This window comes from Callospermophilus lateralis, chromosome 1 (assembly GCF_048772815.1).
Source record: "Callospermophilus lateralis isolate mCalLat2 chromosome 1, mCalLat2.hap1, whole genome shotgun sequence".
Taxonomy (NCBI): domain Eukaryota; kingdom Metazoa; phylum Chordata; class Mammalia; order Rodentia; family Sciuridae; genus Callospermophilus; species Callospermophilus lateralis.
Window position 1 is genome coordinate 32,371,604 of NC_135305.1, and position 27,970 is coordinate 32,399,573.

The 27,970-nt window shown below is 39.0% G+C and overlaps 1 protein-coding gene across 1 annotated transcript; it reads right to left on the bottom strand.

Annotated features, from left to right (window-relative positions):
* Positions 1 to 27,949, bottom strand: Pon3 (paraoxonase 3). The gene is made up of 9 exons (XM_076861383.1): positions 27,702 to 27,949; positions 26,017 to 26,087; positions 18,355 to 18,410; positions 14,338 to 14,503; positions 8,927 to 9,053; positions 5,543 to 5,743; positions 4,291 to 4,372; positions 3,919 to 4,047; positions 1 to 1,080 (listed from the first exon to the last, which is right to left on the bottom strand). Exons 1-9 carry the CDS (start codon positions 27,773 to 27,775, stop codon positions 922 to 924), a joined length of 1,065 nt encoding a protein of 354 aa, XP_076717498.1. The 5' UTR covers positions 27,776 to 27,949; the 3' UTR covers positions 1 to 921.
* Between the last annotated feature and the right edge of the window lie 21 nt (positions 27,950 to 27,970).

The window sequence follows — 27,970 nt, forward strand, 5'->3', positions numbered from 1 at the left end:
TTGAGTGCACTGATTCTCTTTAATGATTTGTCAAAGGTTGTCTTGGTTTTTGTTTTGTAAACAAGAAAGGGATGCTTGTGTTTACTGTTATCACACTAAGGTTGGATTGGTTCTTAAGATAGGACTTTAGATCAGAACCATGTGACTTTTTCAGAGATGTTAGTGCCAAGTCCATAGGAGGATGCTTAATAAGTGTTTATTGAATTAACCTGTAGAGCAAGCTGAGAGCAGTGAAAAGCAAGTGCCCTGAACTCCCATCTCATGGTTCAGAGTCAAGCAGCTCAGGAACACTTGAAATACAGGTATCGGCACAAATAGTGACCTCATACAGGTAAATACATCACCCCTGTCCTTGCCCTAAGGTAGCCAGTCAGATTTCCCAGAATCTGATTCCCTGTGTGTCTACTGGGGAGAATGCACGTTCAAGCAGGGCCTTGGGTAGTTTCATGATGCCAGTTCTTGCTTTTTGCTGTAGGCTGGGACACTTGAGTAGCATTTGGTGCCCCACACAATTGGGGGAAGAGAACAGGAATTATAAATGCTTGATCATTAGCTCCTCTCCTGATGTGGACTGCAGGAGACTCAGAACGTCACAGCTTGTAGGAGGCAATTGTGTTACACAGGTCCTAAGGGGCTAGGTGAGCTAGAGCCCTCCATGGCCACAGCCCATGAATTTTACCATAGAATGATATTGGGGATGCTTGAAGAAGAGTGGAGCAATCTGACTTCTAGTTGGATTGTCATTAAGATGGCTTGAGATTTGGTGGATGTAATATAATCAACCTCTGTTCTTTCACCTCTAGCCAGAAGAAAAGCAATGCACACTTTTGATGGTATGTGTTTTTTGTTTACAGTTCAACTTATTATATGATTGCAGGTTTACTTTCATCAAACATGTAGATTCTTTAGAATACCTGCAGTTTAGAGCACACAGTACAGAGCTTTGTGAAACACTGTGCCTATGAGAATTTTTCCATGGTATACAGAAGCCACTGAGGTCCCTTGAAGCACAGAGCCATTATTGGCATAGATGGTGCTCACCCTGGGCTGATCAGACAAAACATTCTGGATGCGTAGTACCTGTCAAGACAAGATCACTCATTAGTATACTATATGAGCAAATGGCTATCTAGTGATATTTTCTTTCCCAAATATACCAGGAAAATATATTTTTTTCAGAAATTAGTAGGCTCAAATCTGTAAATATTAAATAATTTTCCTTCTCCTAATGATAGCATTAATGTCACAGGGATCTCTATGTACTAAAATGGATTGCTTATCTGACATTAGCCAAATTATTCAATAGAAAGCTTGAAAAATTGTGTTAGTTCAGTCGTCCCCTATAGAAGGAGGTTAGACCTAGCGAACACTCTTATCTAACTTGCAAGTGGGCAGTGGTTTTCCTTCTGTTGGGGAGGGTCTTGCCTTTGAGCCTAAAGCATGAGGAAGAGAACATGGGACAAAACAGAAAAGAAAACTTCGGCCACCGAAGTCAATCTGGTATGGGGGTGGTAGGTGGTAGTCATCATGGTTGGACCCCTTCACATCTCCCATGTGGCTAGGGAGCACAAAGAACGCAGACTACTTTGGAATCCCAACTAATATATTAGTGACTAGTGCTGTTATTGATCCTCAGGGTGAACATCCTTAACTTTGCTCATCAGTAAATAAATAAGCACTCAGGTTTCCAAACAACCTGGATAAAGTTCATTTAAGCAGAACATGACAGAAACTAAAGGAAAACAATCAGAAATTTGTGAGTGAAGAGTCTACATAAATACCTCCTGTTAAAACAGAGTTTATGGTTTAGTTTTGTTTCATCTTAAGGAAGATCCTGCAACTTCATCTCAAGTTTATTACACAGCACTCACTCAAGCTTGGATTTTACACAGAAAAAAAAAAAAAGGGACTCTACTGAAAGGAATGGGTGTCAGCAACTGTGAAGAAATAAACCTTATCTAAAATAAACAAGTGCTCAAACTTGAAAACAGAGATGTGAAAAAAGATCCTCCTTCCCAATCATTCTATGAATTCTATTTGCACTTCCTTAAGGTAGATGTTGTGGCTGGACTTTTGTCACAAAGTTATTTATATCTGTCACTTGGGCAGGAGTGGCACGGGCACAGGACACACACCTGAAATAAAGATAGCTTGCTAGCTCAGTGTAAGGATTCTTCAGATTTGAAGCTCAGACTGGAATTTAGTTTCTTTTTATATTTCTAGGTGCTTCCTTCCCCACCCCCTAGTTGTTTTATTTTTAAATTTTAAATTTTTTATATTTTCTCCATGTTTTTTTTATTGCTTCATTATAGTTGTATCTTGGTGCTCTTTTTAAGAAGCAGTGACTAATGTTTTAATTTAAAAAAGAAAACAATTTTAGCTGAAAAACAGCAATATTCTTTAGCAGAAGTAATTGTATGTTCTAATTTACCCACTGGGCCAATTACCAGGCTAGGATTTAAATCTCAGTTTCCTAATTCCCCAAACCTGTATTCAAATGTTGTATCTTCCTCCAAACCATACCTTCTCAATGAGGTCAATTCTGATCTCTGTATTTAATATTCTTAACAGTGGTCTACCTCATGCTTTGAATATAGTCCTTGCTGCTCTGCCACTGAGACTTATTTTAAAATGGACATTTCCCTCCCCCCTTTTCTCTCTTTCCCAAACTAGCAAGTGAATTTCAACCCTCTCCCCTCTCCCATCAGGGAATACCTGGAATGAAGCCTTTGAATCACCTCTTTAAAAATTCTCTGTTCCCTTTGATGAGCAGAATCACAACCACTGGGACTAGAGTTCCCTGTGTTTCTCATTTGCTAGCAAAGCAAAAAATCTTTTTCCCTTTTCTCAAAACTGTGTCCTGGTTATGGGATTGGCATCAACCCAGGCCTTGCTCACAGAGATCCTGACCCTCTTTGCCCTGTTGTTCTATTTTGCTCATAGAACTTCGAACTTATGATATAATTTATTTATTTCTTATGCTTGTTGTTCATTGCCTGCCCTCATCTCCCTAAGAACAGGGATCTTTGTATGTTTTATTTTCTGACCTGTCTTAGGTATAAGAACAATGTTTGACATGTCACAAGTGCTCAGTAAATGTCTGTGAGTTAATCAGAGGATGTGTGCCAAGGATTTGTAGCTCCGGTTACATTCACTGGAGTTTTTTTTATCATTATTATTCTTAAACTCAATGCCACAGAAAATGCAATGCTTTATGCTATTGTTTTTAATGCTATAGAAAATTCAATGATTTAGGTGATTGTTTTAGAAGAGATTTTTTAAAAAAACATTTATTTATTTTTTTTTAGTTATAGGTGGACACAATGTCTTTATTTTATATTTATGTGGTGCTGAGGATCGAACACAGTGCCTCACACATGCTAGGTGAGCGCTCTACCTCTAAGCCACAATCTCAGCTCTAGAAGAGATTTTTTTTTTAAATAATGCAAATAAAACCTTTAAAACGAGATATTCTTTAACATGATCGTATCTACAAGCAAAAATTCATTTACTTTTGAGACATTCATTTAAACCCTCTTATTTCAGTCTCATGTTAAGGAGTCTGAAAGAAGATACTTCCATACTCATCTCTCTTTGCCTAAGCAGAGGACATTTTCAGAGCCCACCTTTTGGTTGGAAACGCTATACAGCAATTTGGGATCTATATGAATAATTAAGCTGATGTTTTCTCATTACTCCTAGCAGCAAATTAAGCCCTTGCAAGGATGAGATACATTGCCTGGAATTAATGTTATATTGGTGCCTGGTGGCGTGAAAGGGCCATTATGCCCAAATCTCTACACTTTTCATTTGTAGAATTTGTTCAGTTTTGGAACATCAAGTATGACTCACATCACCTCAATAAATTGTTCATTCTTAAAACTTTACCTGTGAGCTCAATGAAATACAAGCACTTACTTCTGACCCTGGGGGATCCTCAGGGTTATAGTTCAGCAATTTCATGGCATTAGGATGGCATCCTGCCAAAATATCTCCAGTGTCAGGATCAACAGTTAAGTTATCCACCAAGGTGCCCAACTGTATTACCTATCAACAAAGAAGAAGTCGTGGAGACAATTTTCAGTGTCATTCCTATTCTCCCCACCTCCCACAAGCTCTTCCTGAAATTTGAACCTGGCATTGGCTTTGTTATTTCACTTTCAAAGCAAAAGCACAGTCTCACCAGCATTGCTCTAAAATAGTCATAGATGCTTCAGTCAAGGAGCACACACCTGGGTGGAGTGTGAGGGTTAAGCATGCCATGTTGTAGGGCAAGCTAGGGTATTTTACCTTCAGTTGAGTTAAATCCCAGTTATCATGCTTTTCCAGTATGTGAATGTTCTTATCTGATACATCAGCTACATAGATATACCTTTAAAGTAAATAAAAATTTACATTTGAGCAAATAGTAATGAGATATGACACTAACTCTTTTTTTGGAGAAGAGATATAAACATTCACACTAGTTTGAAGTACCCCTGAGATGCCTTTCTAAATTACAGTAAAAGAAGATGATGAAGTGGTATTTTTAATATTCTTGAAATGTTTTAAACAGGCTTTGAATATGAAATAACAAAACTGGTGTTTTAGATGATATATGGGCTCAATTTTCATTCTGAAGAGTTGCAATTTTTTCCTTACCTCAAGTAGAGGTAAAAGGACCTCTTATAAGACTACAGAAAGACCAGCGCTTGAAAAAAAGTCTCAGGTGACCATGAAGCTCAATCATAACTTTTTTTGAAAGTGAAAAAATTCTTAGAGGTATTTTTCCACTAAAATCATCTCTGTTTATCATCTCAAATTTATATCTTCTTATATTCTTGTTACTTCTCTTTTTTAAAGTCTTCAATTGTGGGGGCTGGGGATGTAGTTCAGTGATTACTTCTCTTTTTTAAAGTCTTCAATTGTGGGGGCTGGGGATGTAGTTCAGTGAAAAAGCACCCCTGGTTTCAATCCCCCAGTACCACAGGAGAGAGAGAGAGAGAGAGAGAGAGAGAGAGAGAGAGAGAGAGAGAGAGAGCACTTCATTTTAAAAATGCTTATACGGAGTGTTTCCTCATAAAATTTCATGCTGCTTAAATTAGTCATTGAACAGTCCACTGTTGTTAATCAGTAATCCTGAAAATTACATAATCATAATGCCCAATCTAAGGTGGACCTCCTTCTCTAATGAGAGCTTTTGGGTAACTGGACATAGTATTAATGGTTAAATACCTTCTAGCCTCATCAGGGACAGGAGTATTGCACACTTACTCTGCTTTACAGTGTATTAAAAAGTATATTTCTAAAGTCATGTAAGAATTTGGAACAAGAAGGAGTCTTTTTTTTTTTTTTTAAATGCTACTCCTCCTCTAGTAAGAGAGAACTTGAAGCACAAGAAATATGGTTTGCTTGAGATTACACACTAGTGTGTACCCCGGCTACACCTGATCCCTCCATTCATATACTAACTCTTCAAGCCTGAAGAAACAATTTCCTCTTAAAGGAAGAAGTTTGGCAAAATGTCAAGGGCAAAGGGTAGAAAAATTATAAGAGCGCATACTTATGGTCTAGTGAGGCTGTGATTCCATTGGCAGAACTGAATCCTTTGGCTACCACTTTGACCTCTTTGGGGCTGTAGAAAATAACATGAGTCCAGTGCAGATCCAAGATCATCTCCAAAAGTGTCAAGAAGAAGGTGGTGAAATAGTGGTCTCTGGTGGCATAGAATTGTTCTGGCCCAAGAACCACAATATCATTCACACTAAAAAGAGAAACAAAAAAAGGTGGAGGGATGCATGGAGTACTTGAATATCCTGATTATTGCTGAAATTGCTAATATCAACAAAGATGAATATGTTCCTCAGTTTCAAAATGTAGACATGAATTACTATGGATTACAAGAATCTCACAAAAGTACATGATTTTGCATTGCCATGATAGTTTTTTTAAGCCATTTATTATTTTCTCACCATACCTTCCATTTCTTTTGGTAAAAAGAAAGAAAATATACAAATAAACCTCAAACTCTAAACTCTATTGACTTCTAAGTGTGGATAATGATTATCTGTAGCAGCCATAATTGTCATGGTTCTGCTCCTTTAGGAATTAGACTTCTTTGCATCCCTTGAAGTTAGGCACAGATATATGACTTGCTTTGACCAATGAAATGAAATATGTGTGGCTTCCAGATGGAAGACTTTGGGAGCCAGTGGGTGATCCATTATGTTTCCATAGTAATGAGCAATTTTTCTGATGATAGAGAATTGTGATCCTCCTACAGTCCTAAATAAGAACAGTATGAAACTGAGTCCCTTAATCAGCAACATTGGGTACGAAGCATGAGGAGTTAGGAAACAAAAATAAAACAAAACTATGTGGTTTTGAGCCTAAGTTTTTCTTCCTGTTATCATATCCCAACAGAATCCATCTTGATCTTTATATTTTTCCCTGAATAGAATGAGTTGCAGGTGATATTCCTTCTTTTGACTTTCAATATCATTAAAATTCTTAACTGGAGCAAGCCTTATGCTTACAACCAGTAAAGATGGTAAAACCATTTCCATTTTGGAAAAAGAGAAAAAAATGACTTGGAAAAAAAAAAGAAAGATTAAAGATTTTTAGATTAAATTTTAGGACAGGAAATTTGGGAGGAATTGGGAAATTCTTTGAGGTTTTGAAGTATAATAACTTTTCCAAGGTCACTGGGCTTTTCATCTTTCATGTCTCAGCTTACAGGGTCCTTCTTCCAAAAACCCTTGCCTGACACCATAAATTATGTTAACGTCTTACCTGACACCATAAATTAAATTCCTTCACAATTTGTTTCCATAGCTCTCTGTTCTGCCCCTTTTACTTACTTGGTCTGTGTGGGTATCAGGGTACCTCTCATACTCCTCTTTACCTGTCTTGTTCCAGCAGCAGAGCTCTACTTCAACCAGTTCTGTGTGGGATCTAACAGGTTCCCCACAGGGGCAGCCTAACTACCTCATGCCTATTGTGGGCCTCTTGCCTCCCACTTCTGGCCTTCCAACATGACATCAGAGCACAGGATATCACCCGACTAGACTTGCATATGCACAACAGGGAAGGTCATGGAGGTAAAACCCCTTAAACCTATGACTAATGGGAGATGAGGCGGGTGGATAAGCTCTTTTCTCTTTCTTATCTTCACCCGATTGTTCTGAAATGAGGCTTATGTTGCTTACTAGAGATAAGCCTATCATTTCAAGCAGTCCATTGTATTTAGCAGAGGCTGGATTGAAAATGGATTTGCTACAGTTCTCCCCATATAGGAGTTTCCCAGTGCTGTCATGACAAGGTACTACCGACTGGATGGCTAAGACAACAGAAATCTTTGCCTCACATTTCTGTAATCCAGGTGCTGGCAGAGCCGTGTTCCCACTGAAGTTTCTATGGAATGATCTTTTTCTGCCTACTTCAGCTTCTGGTAGTCCCTGGCATTCCTTGTGTATCTGTCTTCTTCCAAAGATACCAAGAGTACACCCTACTTCAGTATGACTTCCCCTTTAATTGCATCTGCAATGACCCTACCTCCATATTCTGCAATCCAGTGGATAGGATTTCAACCTATCTCTTTTACTGAACATGATTCAGCTCATAATATTCCCCCTGTCTTGCTTCAGGTGGGTCTTTGACATGTGCATCCTGGAATTGAGCTCCCTAATAAAGTGGTTACATACCAGGTTTTTTTTCTTCAGGCTGTGTTTTCTTGAACTCTTCATGTGAGTTCATTTGCTATTGCATTTGATCCTCACAATCCACAAATTAGATAAATCAGGTCAATGAGAGAATTCTCATTTTATTAAGAAAATTGAATCACCAACTAAGTTCCTTGTCCACAGTTTCCCAGCGACCCTGTGAAAGTCCTGGTCGACTGTGGCTCAGAACCTTGCACAATGCATTATGGGAAAAGTTTAATAACCTCAACTTCTCTAACTTCTTCTGGCCTCTGTTTTTATTGCCTTCAAATTCCACAGGGAGAAATCCACAATTGATGTTGAGAAAAGCAGCAAAGGAGAGGAAAGTTCTTCCTTTCCTTTCCTTGTTCTTCTGTCTCATGGAGAAGTCAACCTTTATTATTTTAAAACCAGTCCTTTAGCACTGAGCCTATTTTACATAAGAAAAATTCTTCATTGTTTTGTAGCACACTTGAAATAGGTAGCCCATCCACACACATACACACACACAAACAAAAACAAAAACAAAAAACCACACCTATTTTTCTCAATGTAATGAAAAAAACATTCATTGCTGCAATTGAAAACTTTGCTTTGAATTCAGATGGATCTAGATTTGCACCATGGTTATGACAGCTTTAAATTGTATAACTTGAGAAAGTTACCTATCCCAAAACTTCTTCAAGACTAGACTCAGTTTCCTCATGCCTATGACTAAAAGCTATTAAGCTGTTGAGAGAATTAAATTAAATCATGTCTGGTACACAGTCAACTCTTAATAGATATAATTTTATAAGTGCCTATGAGCTTTTCTCAAATTCTACTTGAAAGCTCTGATTGAACAAAGAAATGGCCCATCTGGAGGTTGGTTATAACACCCAGTGGGTGAGGCTCACAGAATGCAACCTACCCAGACAACTGGAGAAGGGAGTAGGTGTTTAAAAGAGAGCACAATGGAAGGTATTGAGTTGCTGTGGTAAAGAGGATGAAATTAGAGCTGGGAATCTAATTGAGCACCTTTATGGGATTAAAATGCTTTCAAAAAGTTGGAAAATATAGGGATATTCAATACCGAACGCAGCAATTTCTAGTGAGGTGCCGGGCAGTGTCACCATGGGAATCTTAAGAGAGCTTTAGAAAAAAATGCTACAAAACAAAAGTTTAAGAAATCCTGCAGAACCAAAGAAAACAAAGCATACAGCGGAGGTACAAAATAAAGAGAAGTACACAATACTTTAATTCTTTACCTCTTGAGAAGTTCATGCTTTATGGTTTTCAGGTGTATGAGAGAACGTTGTTGTTCTTCAAATTTGAATATTTCCACAGTGGACTTCATGTGGGGATGATTCACAACGTAGAGATACACCGTGTGGTCTAAATGGGAGAAAAAGCATAATTTTCCAAAAGGTTTTCCTATGTTGCAACCATTATTAGACTTGTTTTAAAACTTGATCACCTCTGAGGGTTTTTGTTTTAAGATGGGGTCTTTCTATGTTGCCAGGCTGGTCTTGAACTTCCAGCCTCAAGTGAGCCTCCTGCCTCAATGTTTCTCATGGCTGGGACTTCAGGCATGTATCACTGTGCCTGCTGCATGGATTTTCTTCATGATATTGCTTTTGGGCCTCACAGTACCTGATTAGTAATTAACACAAATACTAGAATCTCTACTTTTTTTTTTTTTTTTTGATTTTGGAAATGAAGCTCAGATAAGGAGTGACTCAGCAATTTCACCATCATCAAGTGGCAGAGCCTATCACAGATATTTGTGCAATGATCTCTTGAGCCTCACATGTATATACTAACAGGAAGGTACACAATGACAATGGTGCATAAACATGGATGTAGTTTCTCCAGGTGACCTTCAATAAGTGAGTGCAAGAAACAAAACTTTACTGACAAATTTCTATGTGTGTGGCAATTGTCTATGGTACAATGCAAGTTCAAGAAATGTCAGAGCAGTGTAAATACCTTCAAATAAGCAACATTTCCCATCTAGACAATGGCCTTCTGTTACAAGTCAACTACCTGAGGTTGCAATAACAACATTTAGTTAACCCAATGGACATGGAATGTAAATATGAAAGTCAAAGAAAAACTAGCCTATTCCAGGTATTACCAACCTCAAGAATGTTAGCCTACCTGTTTTCACTTTGGAATGTATAATTGAGGGTAGAAAGCTGACCTCAAAGAGCACTGTTATCTGACCATCAGGAGCTCTAAGTCTGATGAGCTCTGGAGTTTTAGAAGGACTGGCTCCATTCTCCCATTACAGGACCTGTTATGTGTCCATCTTCCCTATTCCCTTCCTCAATGCAGTTTCCAATCACATGATGGAGCAAGCCTAAACCTGAGATGCAAAGTTAATACTCAGGGTCCCTGAAACAAGTTGGGCTCTCTCATGCAAATTAAGGAAAGGTGCTCCTTCACAGGTGAATCTTTCGGTCTGACCCAGATGTGTTTCAAGACTTGGCAAACAGAACATGGATTGGATTTCAACCCTCAAACAATCTTTTGATTGAATCTTTGAACCAGACTCTCTTGTTGGACAGAATTATGAATACTATCCATGCTGTCTTGGTTTTACCCCTTTTAGCATCTCTACTTGAACCCTCTTTCCATATAAGTTGTGCTTAGTAAGGATACTTTTGTTCTCTCTCTCCTCATTTCATCCCTAGTTCTATGTGGAATATTTTGGTCATATGAATTAAATACAAAATCAAGGTAGGGGACTAATAAATAACATAGGCTGTTAATCATAATATACTTAACTTCTGGAAAACCGATTACATGACTGAGAGTTAATCTATTCACTGGTCTCATAACAAAACAAAACCCCACTCCCCCCTCTTTCTCCCCAAAACTCTATCTCTATCACCATCCTATGCAGTGAAGTAGCTCCAGGCTAAGTTCACTTAGGACATCTTCTCCCATGAAACATCTTATATGTAACACAGTATCAGGCAAAAGTGTTATGGTTTTTGGATTATTTAAATAGAGCTTGATGCCCTAATTCACCCCAGTAAAAGATACAGGATTAGAAGACAGACCACTGATCCCAGTTTTCGATTGGCCAGTTACTAACAATAGAAATGAAGTCACACTTCATTGCTCTTCTCTCAATTCCATTTTATCCATCTATAAAATTGAGTATTAATATCTGCTCTACCTGTCCTGCAGGATCCATTCATTTATTCTTCTAACACATATTCACTGAGTACCTGTTGTGCATCAGATAATGTGCCAGAAATCCAACAATGAACAAGTAACCTGTGTCTTTATGGTGATGGTGATTATAATTTAAAGAAAACAAAGAAAGACAAAGATAAACTAAAGACAAAGAACACTAGAGTGCCTTCTTCATAGAGTGTCACCCACTCAAGAGTGACTATTAAGCTTGGATCTGAAGATGTGAAGAGGTTTCTACAGAGCAATAGCAGGAGAGGGAAAGAAAGGGTTTTGTTTGTTTGTTTGTTTGTTTGTTTACATTAGTGATCATTTTGATGAGTGTTGAGAAGAAAAAACATGATAGGTATGCAACCTGAACCAAGATGGTGGAAAGGCTTCTCTGGGAAGGCAATATAAGCTGAGACCTGAACGATGAAGAGGAGAAAAGCCGGAAGTGCTGAAAAGACATTCCTGGCAAAGGGAACAGCAGGTGAAAAGACCCTAAGGCATGGATATGACTAAAAGAAATTCAGCTTGGCTGGTCCAGAGAACCTGGGGACAGTGATATCCAGTGAAGATGTCTCCATCTTCAGCACACAGATGCCAGAATGTGTAGGGGAAGCACCCAGGAACCCAGGTTGTTCTGGAGATTTGGGATTTATCCTCAGAGTAATGGAGAGTTTAAAAAAGGGAGTGACAATCATGTTTGTATAGAAATAAGTCTTGCTAAATGGATTGAGGAGGTACAAGAAGGAAGGTACAGTAATGGAGTCAATGCAAAAATCCAGGGAAGTCAAGTTCAGGGCTTAGACTGGGCTGATGCAGCAGGATGGGGAGAAGTGGGCAGATTGCAGAGATATTTGAAAGGCACATCAGCCAGAACATTATAATGAGTTGACTGAATGGGTCAGAGAAAGAGTGTCAAGATTGGGCCCAGGATCTTATTTTTAAAAATAAACTAGAATAGATAAAAATGCTTTGTAAACTATAAAGCAATGCAAAACTGTTGGGCACAATTATCTTTTAAAGAAAGGCTTGTTAATCAAGTAACACAGAAGATTTCAGGGATTATTTAGCCTACTTACTAGCCTAGTGTTCAAACATTTTAGAGGTCTCCATTTATTTGAAAATGAACAAATTTAGTCTGGGTTGAGGCTCAGTGGTAGAGCACTTGCCTAGCACATGTGAGGCACTGGGTTCTATTCTCAGCACCACATTAAAAATAAATAAATAAAAATTTAAAAAATGAACAAATTTATGTTAGTGTAGACCAAAGGAATTGAACAAAGATACGTTGAATGAGTGTGTAGAAACAATCTTTAATCATTCTTTTTTATTCATAAAAATCACTCTCAGCAAATTTCCACTTAGCAGTTCATTGGAACTCCAGTAGATATTTGGAAAAAAATAAAATGTGTTTTTAAAATTCTGAATTATAACTCTTCAATTTGGTCTTCTCTTCATGCAGACACTATTGGTGATTTATTTTTTTTGGCGGGGGGGTGGGGGAACAGGGATTAAACTCAGGGGCACTCAACCACTGAATCACATCCCCAGCTCAGTTTTGTATTTTATTAGAGACAGGGTCTCACTGAGTTGCTTAGTGCCTCACTGTTGCTGGGCTGTCTTTGAACTTTTGATCCTCCTGTCTCAGCCTCCTGAGCTGCTGGGATTACAGGCGTATGCCACCATGCCCTGCTTGCTAGTGATGTTTCACCATTCTTTTTTCTATCACTTAATGGAAACACACATACATAAAATTTAAATTAGTTTGGAATTATGAACTATGAACAAGTCAAATATAATATTGAAAAATGCTATTTTTAAAGTATCACAATGTTTTAACTATGCTGTGCTTTTATAATTATAATTCCCATATCATTAGATTTGGTCTTTTAAAATGTAAAATTGAGTGTGTTTTAGTACATTCACAGAATTGTGCAACTGTAGTCACTATCTAGTTCTAGAACATTTTTATTACCCCAAAAGAAACCACATACCCATTAGCTGTCACTCCCTATTCCCCACTCCCCTTGCCTCTGCCAACCACAATGTAGTTTCTGTCTCTATGAATTTGCCTATTCCGCTGGGATTGTAGGCATGCGCCACTGTGCCAGCTGGGTACAAGTTTTTGTGTGGATGTTTCCACTTCTCTTAGGCACACACTGAGGAGCAGAGCTGCTGAATCAAATGGTAACTCTATGTTTAACATTTTGAGGAACTGCTAGATTGCTTTCCAAAGTGGCTGCGCCAGCAAAGTACGATGGTCCCAGTTTCTCCACAGCCTTGCCCATACCTGTTATCGAAGGTCTTTTTATTATTATTATTATTATCATTCTAGTGGTTGTGAAGAAGTAATTCATTTTAATTTGCATTTCCTGAGTGACTTAGATGGTGGACATCTTTTTACATGCTTATTGGACATTTGCATAGCTTGTTAGGAGAAATGTCTTCAGATCTCTGTTCTGCCCATTTTTTTTTTTTTTTAACAGAGCTTCCTTCATGTTAAGCACGTGTTGTACCACTGAGGTACATACCCATCACTTCTTATTTTATTTTGAGACAGGGTCTTGCTTAGTTGCCTAAGTTGGCCTCAAATTTGCCATCCTCTTGCCTCAGTTTCCCAGATAACTGGGATATAAGCGGGCACCACTGCACCCGGCTCTGACCACAATTAAATTGTGTTGTCTTTTCATTGTTGAGTTGGAAAATTATGTATTCTGGATACAAGATTTTCATCAGTTATATTATTTTGCAAATATTATTTTTCATTCTTTTCACTTTTTCACTCTCTTGATAGTATTTCTTTTTTGCTCAAAATAAATAATTGAATGTTTTCTGAGAACATTATAGATATTACTACTTCCATGCCTCTATTCATACCCTTTTCTCTAGCTTCTCGAATATTTCCTTTATACAGTCCTTTCTCTGAGAAGCCACCCTCAGCCACAAACCATCAGTTAAAAGCTCTTATTTAATCCAAAAGGTGTCAAATGCCATTTTATATATAGAAAATAATGAATCACTATTGAAACTCTAATGAATATTACAACTTACCCAATATTTGTTTTCAGTTTTATTTATTAACTTGCTAAATGTTAATTATTTAAGAGAAAAAAATCTTGATGGTGTTTTTGAGGCACAAAGGTTTTCAATTTTCATGAGTCCAATTTATCTATTCTTTATTTTATGTCTTTTTAATGCCACACAATTTTTTTCAAAAGGGCTTCAGTTTTTGTGTTAGATTTCTGAGAACAGTATACAGACAGGTTAGGGTAGTCAGACAAGTAAAGAAGTGGATAGGTGAGAGAGTCAAGGCCCAGAGCCCTAATACTAGTCTTCCTTCTTTAATGCACTGTTTAAAAATGTTTTTGTACACATTTAGACTTTTACAAGTATTGGATAGCATTTGCCCTTTTTTTAACATGAATGTAGGTAATGCATCATTTCTAATTCCTTAATTTCTCCTCATCCTTAATCATTCAGGCTTTACCTTTGTCGATGAAGGTACTGATCCCATGTGGATTAAAAAATTTCTCGTCAAATCCATCACTGATTTTCAGTGCTTGTGCCCTTGGGTTTTGCTCATTCAGATCCATCAAGTAGATTTTTCCTGACGCATCTGGTGCCAAATCTGGCATGCTTGGATATTTTAATCCCTTTTAAAAATAGAGAATAGGTATGCACACATATACATATTAAAATAACATTTTCACGTGGGAGCTAAAAATCTCAAAGCCAAACAAAAATTTTCAGAGTTCTACATTCATTTAGATTTCTGGGGTTTTCAACATGGTCAGCTCTTGCCATTATCTGATCTGGGAGTTACCAATGACATCTCAGCATTGGCTATGGATATGGGAAGAACCGTGTTCAAGATAAGGAAACATTTTTAATTTAGAAAGGGTAGGACAAAAATTATAATGCAAAAGGCCAGACTGCTTTGTTTTGTGCATGTCCCTTGGCAAGCCTACTGCTTGACTTCCTCATTTATAGAGGAGACTGAAATTTGTGGTGGCTAAATATTCCTTATTCCTCTTTATTTTGAATGGATAGTGTTATCTCCTACTCTTCTAAAAAGACAACACCACTTTTTCCCAATTTCATACTTTTTCTCTCAGTTTCTTTAGTTTTACCCATTCTCTTCCATTCTCCCTCTTTTCTCCAGAAAGAAGCCTCCCTCTTCTATTGTTACATTGACATCTTCCACCTATTTGCTTGTTCCCTGTTCTCTAGGGCCTGTCTTTAGAAATCATGACTTCTCTCTTTCTCTTGCTATATTACTCATTTTTCACCAATAGCTTCTTCTTTGGCCTGAAAAAAAATTCTCATATTTCTCTTTCCTTGAAACAAATCTCCTAATTTACTCCAAATACATGTTTATTTCTCTTCCCTTCACCATCAAATTTTTCAGAAACATCACCCGATTTGCTCCAATCCTCAATTCCCTGAAATCAGCATTCTGCTCCTGCCAGCTGTAAAAATGTCTCCATGAAGTTCTACCAATGGTCTCCAAAATATTTTACTTGACATCCCTTCTGTCTTTCCTTCCTTGCATCTCTGAGATACTTGACACTATATGTCAAAAAGTCAAATAGAGTTCAGAGATAGACTGCTTCCATTCTCCACCCCTTGGATTTCTTCCTCCTTCTGTCCTCTTCCATCTCTTTTCCCTTCTTGCTCTTTCCTGGTAGGTCTCATTCATAAGATTTCAGGTATCTCCTCTGCACTAATGACTTTCAAATGCATGTTTACCTGTAAACTGTCTTTTTGGTGTTCTAGCTTATGTTCCCAAATACCACCTAAGGGCAGCTCAAAATCAATTTGTCAAAACCCAAGTAAATATCCTCCTATTAAATCCTTTCTCTCATGGATATTTATTTTTCTCTTAAGGACATCACCATTCTTACAATATCAGGCATTCATAACATTCGATCTTCAAGTCCATTCTATCTCCAGAGCCAATTGTCTCCAGGCCTAGTAGCTCAGAGAATGGGAGCACTGGAAGAGGAAGAGCATGAACATCTAGTCTCATACGTCCCCTTTCACCTGAGGAAAATGAAGTGCAGAGAAAGGATTTGCCTCAATCATCCTGATCATTCACTGTACTGCCTTTTTCTGCCAGGAAGAAAAATTCTGCCTCTTTCTGCAGGAGGGAAAAATTGAGAGTGAAGAATATTGCTCAGGAAGATACCTCAAGTACACCTCTGTAAATACCTTGGTAGACCGACAAGGGCACTGCCAACTAGGGGAAGGACTAGGTGCTTTAGAAATGGAAATGATTTGATGGAGGCAAGGGTGAGGCATTGTAAACAAACTCAGCCTGAATTAAGTGTAACAATGAATAAAACCCTTCTGATAAAAGGCCTCACACTCACCATGTTTTCTGTTTAAGTTAGGTGAGAATTAGTGGCAGCAGTCCTACTGTGTGCTAGTGATGAAAGGTAACTCTTTGCATACCATAAACCCATGGAAATGGTGACAATCATCTGGAGATGCAGGCAGCTTGTTTTCCACAACAGACTACAGGTATGTGTGGACAATCATCGAAATCCTTCACTATTCTCATTAACCACCCCATGCATTCAGGAAAATTCAAATACCCACCTATGCCAGGGGGTGTGTTAGGTGCTGGGTATGTCAATGACCACTTCAAAGTCCCGGTTCTATGAAACTTGAAGTCTAGTGATGCAGCAACAGGCCAGTACACCAGTATGTATGGCATATGAGAGCATTAAAGTTCAGAGGACATGGGGGGCCATAGAAGAGAGTCCACCCAGCAAGGGAGTGCTATGGAAGACTTTCCTGAGGAGGTAGAGTGTCACCACAGTGAGGTCCACGAACAGGAGTTAGCTGGCAAAGTGTGAAAGAGAGTAATCTTGCCGGCAAAGAGAAGCATGCCAAGTCCCAAGTCAGGGAAGAAAATATCTTATTTGGCACCTCTGAATAGACTAAAAATATCTACTGTGCAAAATTACTCCCTAAATCTGTAGCTTCCAAACATCTGGGATGGAAAGAAGGGGTGAAAAGGAGAGACCAACAAGAACAAGATCTTGAATGTGTTACAGCACAGAAAGATTAGAAATAACCAGAGCATGATCCTTAGCCTCTAAGAATAAGTTATTTGTTAGTGTGGAAAAAGAGACTCATTATTCAGAACTTCATGTTAACATTCCTCATGTAATATTTGAGATGAAAATATCTTCTTTCTGCCCAGTAATAATTTTGAAGCTTTCTTACAGTGAAAACAGAAAAAAAAAGAATACAGACAATATGATTGATGTATATACATTCCATGTATGTATTATATATCAAAATTCATTCTGCTGTCATGTATGACAAAAAAATAAATAAATAAATAAAAATTTTTTTAAAATGAAAAAAAAAGAATACAGGAGGAATAACAAACATTATTTCCTAATAGCAAAGAAATTTCCTAGCTACAGAATCATCATTTTTGAAGGTCTGTTTGGCATAACACTAAAAATTCAGTTTGACAATAGGAAATTTAGGTCAATGAAATAAAATCTTTTCTTTTTTGATTTTGGAAGAAAAATAAAGAAATAAAATCCCAACCATAAATGCCACCACCAGCGGTTTAAAATCTAAATGAGACCTCCCCTGTACTTTACCATGCATAATTCAGAATTTAGAATTTCAGGACATGGTTACATAGGTGCCTCATTTTTGTCCAAATATGTTTAGATTTAAAATTCATGTTCTCTTGTGATATTTTTAATGGCCAAATGGAATATCAGACATTTAATTCTAGCAATAAAAATTCATTCACATTAAAAATATGATAAATCCACTTATTCAAAATCTTTAAACCTAATTCCAATATGTACAAGTGTATGATAATCTTAAAACCCATTCCAATTTAACAAGTACATGATAATTTTCAACATTTCACAAGGACACAATGGTTTTGTTTATTGATTTTCAGTTGTTGGCATAATTTCGAGATCATTCCAAATTCAGAACGGTGGTATTAGAAACAAAATGTAGGTTCTTCTCTACTTCTGTTTGAATGACGTGGAAAGAATGGCAAAGATCTAAGATGAAAAGTGCTCTGGGTTTTGAACTGAGTTAACATTCAATCCACTAACACAGAGCTCCAAACATAAGCAAGCAAAAAGAATACGAGTTCGTGAGAAGATGACTACCGGAAACAGACCCAATCCATCAGGGCAATGATGGAGACGGTCAGCAACAGGACAGATCTGAAGATCAGCCTGGGAATCAAATGGAAATCAATACACATTTATTGAGATCGTAGTGAGTGTACAGCTGACCACAGGGAACTGCCCTGCATGGGGCAGTCAAAGCTGGGCATTCCTGTGGTGTTCTAATTAGCCCTCCAGATTCCTATTTGGGCTTTTTTAGTTGACTTGTCTACCCAGAGGCGGGATGAGAGTATGGGGTCCATCTGGCAGCCCTAGCTGACAACATTAATGCACTGTCTATACAACTATTGATGTGAGCATCAGAACAGCCTGGATATACTCACATTGGAGATAAAAGCCAGCCCACTAGGAAGTATATCAATATCTTCAGAGCCATTTTCTGTAAAGAAAAGAAAAGAAAAAATCAGAAAGATGCATATATGAAGGTTTAAAAATAAATCTCTTAGTCCAAACTTTGAATGTCTTTTAGAAAGTACACTGACTTTTCAACCATTTACTTGGGAAACTCTAATATAGTTTTAACTTTCAGGAATAGGCATAGGCATGCTACTGTAGAAGAACACCTGAGTCAGACTCCTCAAATACTACATTCTTTTTTTAGAACTCATTTCCAAGATAAAAGGTAAATAACTAGAAAATAAATTTCTATCTTAGATTTATCTTTGAAATAACAATTTTCAGTCTATGTCCTAAGAGATTCAGCTTTATTCCACATAGAAGGCTTGTCTACAGACTGAATGATAAAATCTGGAAAGTCATAATTGAGAAGTTCTCTTATAGGCCTCTTTCTGAAGCATTCCTCCTCTTTGAGCTTGTTGAGTTCCCCAAAATCTATCATTATACAGCATATTGAGAAATTACTAAATAATTGTTTTCTGTTATAAACAGCTATAGGTCTTAGGATAAACTATTGAGTATAAATGAATTTGAAAGGATTTAATCAGATATCTCATTGAGAACTACTCTTGAGCATTTTTTTCCCATGGAAAGAAGCATATAAGATAGAAATTTTGGTTGAGAACAAGATGAAAAAAGGGGCTGGCATGGTTTATGGTAGGGAGATAGATTCACTCAAGACCTGGTCCTAAGCAAGCAGGACTAATATAGAAGGCAATGGGCATCTAGGTTGGTGAACTATATTCTACAAATATCAGAATCAATGTGTACCATGGGCATATGTTCTTTTCAAAAGCATGAGGTACACCCTCTTCCACTAAGAGATAAGATCTATCATCTCTCCCCTGGAGCCTAGGCAGACCTTTGTTTGCCTTGACAAACAAAATGAAGCAAATATAATGCCATATCCAAGGCCAAGTGTCCTAGCCGTAGCTGCCCAAGGGCACACACACTCATGGTCTTTCTGTATCTGTATGTCTATCAATTCTCTTTCTCTCCCAAGGCATCTTGGGGTCCCTGACCTGAAATGTAGGAAATATGTTTATTCTAAAACTACAGAGGAAAGAAGGCAGAGAAACCACACAAGGTAGAGAGAGAGATACCACAGGAGCCCCAGAGGACTCCTGTCCCCAGCTCTTGAGTTGCCTTCATGGATGCAAATGGAGCAGGTGAAATGTCCCCATCAAGTCCTGTCCAAACTGCAGTCATAGGGCTGGGGTATAGCTCAGGGAGTAGAGCACTTCGCTAACTTATGCAATGTCTTGGGTTCAATACCCAGAACCATAATAAAACTATGAATTAAGTCATAGTGAAATAACTGGGTTTTTTTTATGTCACTAGGTTTTCAGGTGGTTTGATACATAGAGATTAGAACTCGTGGAGAAAGGTTACCCAGGGAAATGGATTACTGGGTTGTCACTTGGCAATTGAAGGAGTATGGGGAGAATCTAGGCAATGAAAGTGGGACAAAGCCAAAAAAAAAAAAAAAAAAGCGAAGTTGAATCAATAAAATGATGAGCAATAGGCATTGAAAACTAGAAAAGAAAGATTTAATTTTATTCACTATACTGAAGGCCAAAACTTATCCCCAATTAGAAATATGAAAAATAAATTAACCAGATCTTTCCATTCCCTAAAAATGCTGGTTAATCAAGATTTACCTGTACATAGTACCTTGGTGCCTGGAAGATTTAGTGCTATTTCACATGGAATGACATAGACATTGGGAGAATCCAGAACATAAAAACAAAGGAATTTTAAGCCAGGCATGGTGGTGCATATCTGTAATCCCAGAGGCTGAGACAGAATGATTGCAAGTTCAAAGACAGCCCCAGCAATTTAGTGAGGTCCTAAGCAACTTAGAAAGATCCTGTCTCAAAATAAAAATTTTTTAAAAAAGGGCTGGGTTGTGGTTCAGTGGTTAAGCATCCTAGGGTTAATCCCTAATTTTTTTTAAAAAAAGTCAATTTTAAAAGTCACAAATTATTTACTTTTCTAGGATTTCTTCGGCATCATCACATACCCCTACTTGGTTTGTTTCACCTTAATCTCCTCCCCACCTCTTTCCTAAGTATCCAGGATCTTTGATTCTTTCTCATGGCAGAGCACACATGCTATTTGCATGGTTCACTCCAGCCCCATGGCTTCAACTTCCACCCACCACATGCTCTTGATTCTCTGATCTCTACATCTAGTTCATCAGGTCCAAACCATTCTGTAAAGTTCTGTGGTCGTTTGTATGTTGAATATTTCTGGTTTCTTTTCTTTTCTTTTTCTTTCTTTCTTTCTTTTTTTTTTTTTTTTTTTTATTCAACAGGTTTCAAAATTATTTGGAATAAGTTACTGGTTTTTTTTTTTTTTTTTTTTTTTTTGTTGTTGTTTTTGCTTTTTAATGCCAACGAATGGCATGTCTGTCTCAGAAAATGTGAAGCAATCTTTGATGCCTCCCTTTTCCTTAATCCCTGTTATGGTGATACAAGGTGTCCCTAAAAGCTCATATGTGAGACAACACAAGAAAGTTCAGAGTGAAATGATTGGTTTATGAGAGCCTTAATCTAATCAGTGGATTAGTCCCCTGATAGGGATTAACTGGGTGGTAACTGTGGTCAGGGAGGGAGGGTATGGCTGGAGGAGGTAGGTCACTGAGGGTATGCCTTTGGAGTTTATATGTTTTTTGATAGTAAGGGGAGGGCTCCCCCCTCCCCCAATTTCTCCCCCCCTCTCTCTTCCTCCCGATTGGTACAATAGCTTCGCAATAGTTTGGTTGTGTTCCATACACCCATTCTCTGTGTAGCTGACAGTCATATTTCTAAATTGCAAAGCTGACCTTGTCATTTCCTTGCCTGAACACTTCCAGAGGCCCCATAAAGAAGCAGTACAAATCACGAGCTCCTTGATCTAGATCTCAATCCCCCATGTCTGGGACCCCGTCTCAGTTCTCCCAGCTCCTGCCATCATCTCTGCTTTCCAGCTGTTCTGTGGCACTTCTGTGAGCAGCTAGTGAGATGGGCCAGAGCCACCTACATACCTGGGCACAGGCTGCTCTCCCTTCCCACATCACCCTCGCCTCTGGGCCAAGATCGCAGGCTCTTAGAAGGGGCATGGGAGGCAGTCCCTCATCCTTCCCAAATTTTCCTGGTTTCCATTTTTACTTACTAATACATCCACTTTATGTACTAAGATGAACACCGGTGACCACCTCCACTGTGACGTTTCTCACACGAGGGCAACTACCCTGTATTCATTTGTTAATTTCCTACTAGACAGAAAACTTCCTAGAAGCAAGTACTGGATTTTATTCAGTGTTGTATCTTTCCATCTGACACAATACCCACCTTTTCAAGGTAGACGCTTTCAATAAAAATTGGTTGGCTTAATAAACAAAATAAACATTTATAGGTTTTTTTGAATTTTTTTCTCATTTTGAAGTTCAACTTCAAGGAAATGTTATTTTCTAAATGCAGACGATGCCCAATTTAATAACAGTTTGAATTAACAAATGGTGCACAAGGGATAAGTGTTCAATAGAGACCTTACTTTGGATTTTGAATTCTGAGATTTTCCTCAGCTGTCTCTCCAAGTTGGGCTGTGGCAGTGAGCTGCAGCTCCCCCTCAGTCACTGGGTCATGAGGGGAAACAATTGACATTGCATGGGGTACTGTGTAGCGAACACAAGACGTTCAGTGGGTTGGGCTATGGAATGCATGTTGGACTTGGGATATTTCCAATAGGTTTCTCAAGCCTTAACCTGCATCATAAGTCAAGAAGCCACTGTACAAGATATTCCAAGTCGTGTGCTCTCTGGTTGGGCTCCTTTTCTCTTCCAAACACCACTTTACATATCTCCTAAGACAGCATAAGTCTACTTCAATAACTCAGTTTTTGGAGGTACTGCACTCCTTCCAGAGCACAAGGAAGTTGGTGCTCTGCATTCAGAAGTATAAAAGAATTACCAGTTCATCAACTACCACCCTCCTTAGCTCTGCCTATGCTGCATCTGCACGATGGGCCCAGGTCCTATGAGCAACAGGGGCTCCTGTGGGAGTAAGAGCCCCAGAACAGTCTCCTCTGAGTTCTCCCCACACACTCATTAATCTGCACACAACCATCATTAAAACCCCACTGCTAAGCCAAAAAAATCTGTCTTATGAACAGTAGGGTACCCACTGTTTTCTAAGCTATCAATCCTACTACGACTTGGCATGATCTTTAATCTTCTTCATGTCTTTACTCATTTCCTATAGGCACCCTGAGAAAGGGTCACAGCAGAATTTATCATCACTTAGTTTTATAATTATTATTCCTCTGTTTGGAGAGAATGTTATGATAGTTGGCTAAGAAAACAAATGGAATCCACTATAGAGTAACAGCAAATCTTGGAGACAGGAGGCTACAGAGGAGAAAAAAGATGGAAGGGAAGATGGGAGGCCCCAAATTAAAGGCTGCCCACATCAGCCCTAAGAAAGCTTGTTATATTTCAAGTGAACATTTGATCAGATGCCAAGGACAGTCAAGTTACTTCCTGATTAAAATAATCCTTGACCTTCAAAGTCATGACGCAAAAAGATCAACAGTACAAAAAGAACTATGGGGTATACTTTCTGGAGGAAGAAATATTTCACCTTTCAGTCTTTCCTCCAAGAAAGAATATTAGGGAAGGAAAACAAAAAAGGAAGAGTTTCTCCCATATATAAAATTAACCTCCAAAGTCTAGTCTTGAAAAAACACAGAAAATTAGTACTTCCTTGAGCTCTGTTATTCCTGTCTACATTCTACCTAAAGTCCATCAATAGTTCTCCACCACTTCATAAAACCTACCATCAAAGAATTTTGTAACATTTCTGTTACAAAATGTGTTGTGAATCAATAAGACAGAATTGGGTCTCAGCTGGGCACGGAGGCACATGTCTATGATCCCAGTGGCTGAGGAGGTTGAGGAAGGAGGATTGCCAGTTCAAAGCCCAGCCTCGGCATTGTAGGGAGGCCCTAAGCACCTCAGAGAGACCCTGTCTCAAAATATAAAAAAAGGGATGGGGATATGGCTCAGTGGTTAAGCACCCCTGGGTGCAATCCCCAGTCAGCCTATATTTAGTAATATTCCAGCTGCTGGTATGTTCTGTTTTCTTCTGCTGCAACATTTTCTTGGAGCTTCTGTTACAAAATGTGTTGTGAGTCACTAAGACACGTAGCGTCACACGACCTTGAGTATGAAGCCACAGAAGAAAACCATCCTGATTCCCACTTTAGCTCTGTCACCTTCTAGTTCTGGACTTTTGGGCAAGTAACCTAATTCTCCCAGGTATCGATTTTACTATTCTGTACAGCGTAGACAGCAGCACCTACACTACAGATGAGCGATGAGGATTCCACGGAGTGCATTTAGGCTCCAAGCCTTTGATGAGCCAGGTTTTTAGTTGTAGATGTATATGGGTATTGTCCTAGTGACAAATGACCCACGGTCAGCCTAACTTGTATATTTCTTCAAATATAACATGTAAATATATACAGTAGATATAAGAAGCAGCACCACATTATTATTTTTTTTTCTGCTTCTATCCAGCTTCCAATTATTTTCTCATTTTCTTCAAAATATTTGGAATATTAACTCCAGTTTTAGTTTCTGGAATTTGGTAGAGTTTTACAATCTAAAAGTCGGACCAGACCTAAGCAATCATCTAGTCTAATTATCCCATTAAATAACTCGGCAGGCTGCTGTCTTTTGAGAGATTTATGTGCAGTAAGTATGATTATTATTCCTCAAGACAGTAAACAAGTATGTAAATGTCATATTTCTTTGTTCTTCAAATACAATTAAATCTAACTCTGATCCTCTATTTCAAGAAGCTGACGGGAAACTGAATGTGAGGTATTACTGGGTCTCTGGTAGGATTGTGCAATGATCCTTGGTGATGGTTCTTAAAATCAAGCAGAAAGTTTGCTCGTTGCCAGGACTATGGGGACCCTTTGATTTAGACAATTCTGTCACTTGCCTGCTGTGTCTTTGGTCTAGCCTCCCTAAGGATACCTTATGTCCCTCCTTCTGAGGTCCTGTGCCTCTCCAGAATGCTGTCAGATAGTGGGGCAGGAGTCCCTGCTATTCAAAGAAAGCCACATATTCTCATCCCTTTTCATCAGAACCCTTCAGAGGCTCAGGTTCTCAAAATCAAACATCAGCAAGGGGTTTGTCTTTCATTCTGCCTTTTGGCTACCAAAACCAACCACTTCTAAGACAGGGAAGAACAAGGTCCCGATGACTTCTTTATAGAAATTCAGTGGGAAGAGAAGTAGAAAACCAAAACCAAAAGAATCCCCCCCTTTTTTGTTTATTTTTGTTTTTTTTAATACATATAGCAAGAAAAATAAAATACAAATTCATATCAGAAAATAAACTTTCCTGTCACATACCAACAAATAAGTCACAGTCCTTGACCTTAGGGGTTTGCAAGCCGAGAGTGAAAGTGAGTATTTGTTTTGTAGTGTTAGCTACAAAATAATGCATGTGGTAGATGCTGTGAATGAATCAGAGTCTCTGAGGGCTATGAGAGCTCAGAGGAAAGACATGAGTAGCTGATTTCAGGCAGCAGAGACGAAGGCTTTCATAACTAAAGGTGAAGAAGAGATGAACACATTCCCAGGGAGGTGAGCAGATTCTATCCTGATTTTTAATTATTTTCCAGTAGCCATGTCAGGAAAAATTAGAGGCTTGGATCCCAAATAAACAGTATGAGGGTGACTAGTAGACGAGATCAGTGGGGTAGGGGTACAGAGGAGACACGTGCCCCTGAGTCTTATGGGCATCCTGAGGGACAAGGGGGAAATGAACGGTTCCTGGATTTTGAACTAAGCCTCTTGAAGATGGGATACCACACACAGAAGTCTGGACGATCTGGCTATGGGTGGAGACATGACAGGAAACAAGAGAGATGTAAAATAGACTTCTTCTAAGATTGAGTCGAAAGCATAGCTACCCTTTAGTTGATGGGAAAAGAAGGGCTGCTGTTTGAGAAGTTGGGGATCTAATTGTGGATTTTAGAGTAATTTTCTTAAAAAGACATCTAGGTAGGCTGAGGTTCTCGAGGGTAAATGCTAAGTCAAATTCCTCATGGTACTTGCCGGTAAATGTAGAAGGAAATAATACCTGAAGACAAGACTCTCATCAAGGAGAATGAAGGAGGCAGAAAAAAAAAAGAGGAAAAAATAGAAAAGGAAAGGAAGGGAGGGAGGGAGGGAGGGAGGGGCACAGGAAGGAAGAGAAAAAAACTAAGGGCAGGTAACAGAAGAAAGGCAAGAGAACAAAATACCACACAAGGGGAAAGAGGGAACATCAGCAAGAGAGCAACCAGGGAATAGTCAAATATATTCTTCAAACGACAAGAGATATGTCATTAAGGAAACAGGCTGAGAACAAGTCCTAGATATTGGTATTTTGGAGACTTTGCATGGTATAGCTTGGGTAAAGTGGGTGATGCAGCAGCCATACCATGAGTGTCTAAAAAGTAAGTGAATCAAATAATTTTTTTTTCAGACTCAGTTAGGTGGATGGTGACCAAGAAACTGTACGAGCCCCTCTGGTACTGTCACATACATACCAAGTCCCTCAATGAGATGGCAGTTCTGGAGTTCTACAGGTTCCAGTTCTCGAGTTGCATTAATTCTTTCTCTGTAGAAAACAAAACCCAATACAGAAGTCAAGGTACTTCAAGAGTGGTTGACTCTTCGTGCTGATTTATGAATGACATAACAAACAAGTAGGCAACTCCTTTTATTTATGTCTTTCCCTAACATGGGCTTTATATGAGTAATGTGCCCCATCAGCTAACTTTACTATTATTGCTGAAAGACTAACACGATTACACATGGTAAATACTTGCTGTCCAAATAAAAGACACTATTGAATGGTATGAGTAACTGAAAGATATTATTAATTTAAGTGCACAAAGTCGTATTATTTAATTTTCTAAAGTATTATCTATTATAATAGTCTGCATTTCTGCCCTTCGTCCTTTATGGTTATGCATTTTTGGATCTCCCCCCCCCATCCCCTACCAAATGCTTCCATAATTTCTACATAATTTGTCTCTGAAGAGTTAAACCTCATACTTTTACTTTCATCGTAGTATTTTTAAGCTTATACTGACTTAGTTTGCAAAACTGTAAATTTATTCAGCTGACCGGCATTTTAACAATTAGCCAAATTATTTTGGGGTCCTGTGTTCCTATTTCCACAGTGAAACATTCTTCTAAATATTATGTATTTTACTAAATAATATTTGGGAAGACTACACTTGGCTACTTGGCTTATCTTTTAATATTAAGTAATATTTGGGAAGACTACACTTATCTTTTAATCACTTACAAAACATACCCCTTAGGGTTGGTGTTATAGCTCAGTGGGAGAGTGTTGCCTAACTCTACCCAGCACCACTCAGAAGAAAAACAAAAATCAACCAAAAAAAAAAAAAAAAAAAAAAAGCAAACAGAAAAAAACAAAAAACCCTTAAATCGACTTTATTGTAATTTTATGATTCTATCACTTGTTTGCACTGGAAACAAATGTAACAATAAACACTTCAGCTAAACTAGAAAGTATTGCCAACAGGCACCAGGCATCTCAATGGATTGTGAACGTGAACCTCTGAGAAGACCAACTGCTACTTAGGAAAAGAAATGAAAACAAAACAAAACAAAACAAAACAAAATCCAAAGACAGCTGAAGGCAAGCAGAGGCTTCAGATCCATTCAGGAACATATACCTCCTGTCACTACTTGAAGATTCTTGCGAGCCCAATGCTGACTCCCTGAGACCTTAGAGAAATAGGGAACACCTCTCATTCTTCCACTTCAAAAGGTCATATCCCTCCAAAATGCCGGTTACCACCTGCAGGTGTTCGAACTCTTCTGTGCTGTGGATCTCGCTCTTGGAACCCGGGATGGGCCCTTTAACCTAGTACTTCTCAATGTTCACTCAGGTGTCCAGTGACTGTGTCAGCACTAAAGAGGCAGCTGGTGGCCTGTCCCCCCCCCCCCCCGGGGTTTGCTTTTCCACACGCAGAGTGTTGAGGGTGACCCGGGGAAGAAAACAGATGTGGGCGTTTCTGCCCCATCGCCCTGGGAAACACAGACAGCTCACTTTTCACAGAAGTGAGGACACTTTGCTGGGTGGGATGGAGGAGTGAGGTTTCAAACCTGCGCCTGACATCGGGCCGCCCTTGACCTAGCTTGGACCAGCAGAGAAAGAGCGCCAAAGACGCCCCCCGTCGAGATACCCACTCACCTAAATGCCAGTAAGCGTTCCCCGATCAGGGCCAGGCTGGCCCCCAGCAGGGTCAGCACCACTAGCTTCCCCATGGTCTCGGGTGCCCAGTGGCGACCAGCGGGTGCCGCAGATTTGCGCTGGGTGCCGCGGGCAGGCTCGGGCACCGACGGTGATTGGGGCCCGCGGGGCCCCGCCCGCCCGCCGGTCCCGGGGGAGGTGCGCTGTGCCGGGTGCGCTGTCAGGTGCTGCGGCTCCGCGCCACGCCGCCCAGGTTCAAAGTCACCTTT

Excerpts from the sequence above, each read along its gene's own strand:
- Pon3 (XM_076861383.1), bottom strand. The coding sequence starts at position 27,775 with ATGGGGAAGCTAGTGGTGCTGACCCTGCTGGGGGCCAGCCTGGCCCTG. Across the intron at positions 4,373-5,542 it reads ACAGCCTCACTAGACCATAA|GTATATCTATGTAGCTGATG; the intron begins GTATGCGCTCTT and ends TTTACTTTAAAG. Across the intron at positions 4,048-4,290 it reads GGGATTTAACTCAACTGAAG|GTAATACAGTTGGGCACCTT; the intron begins GTAAAATACCCT and ends CTTTGTTGATAG.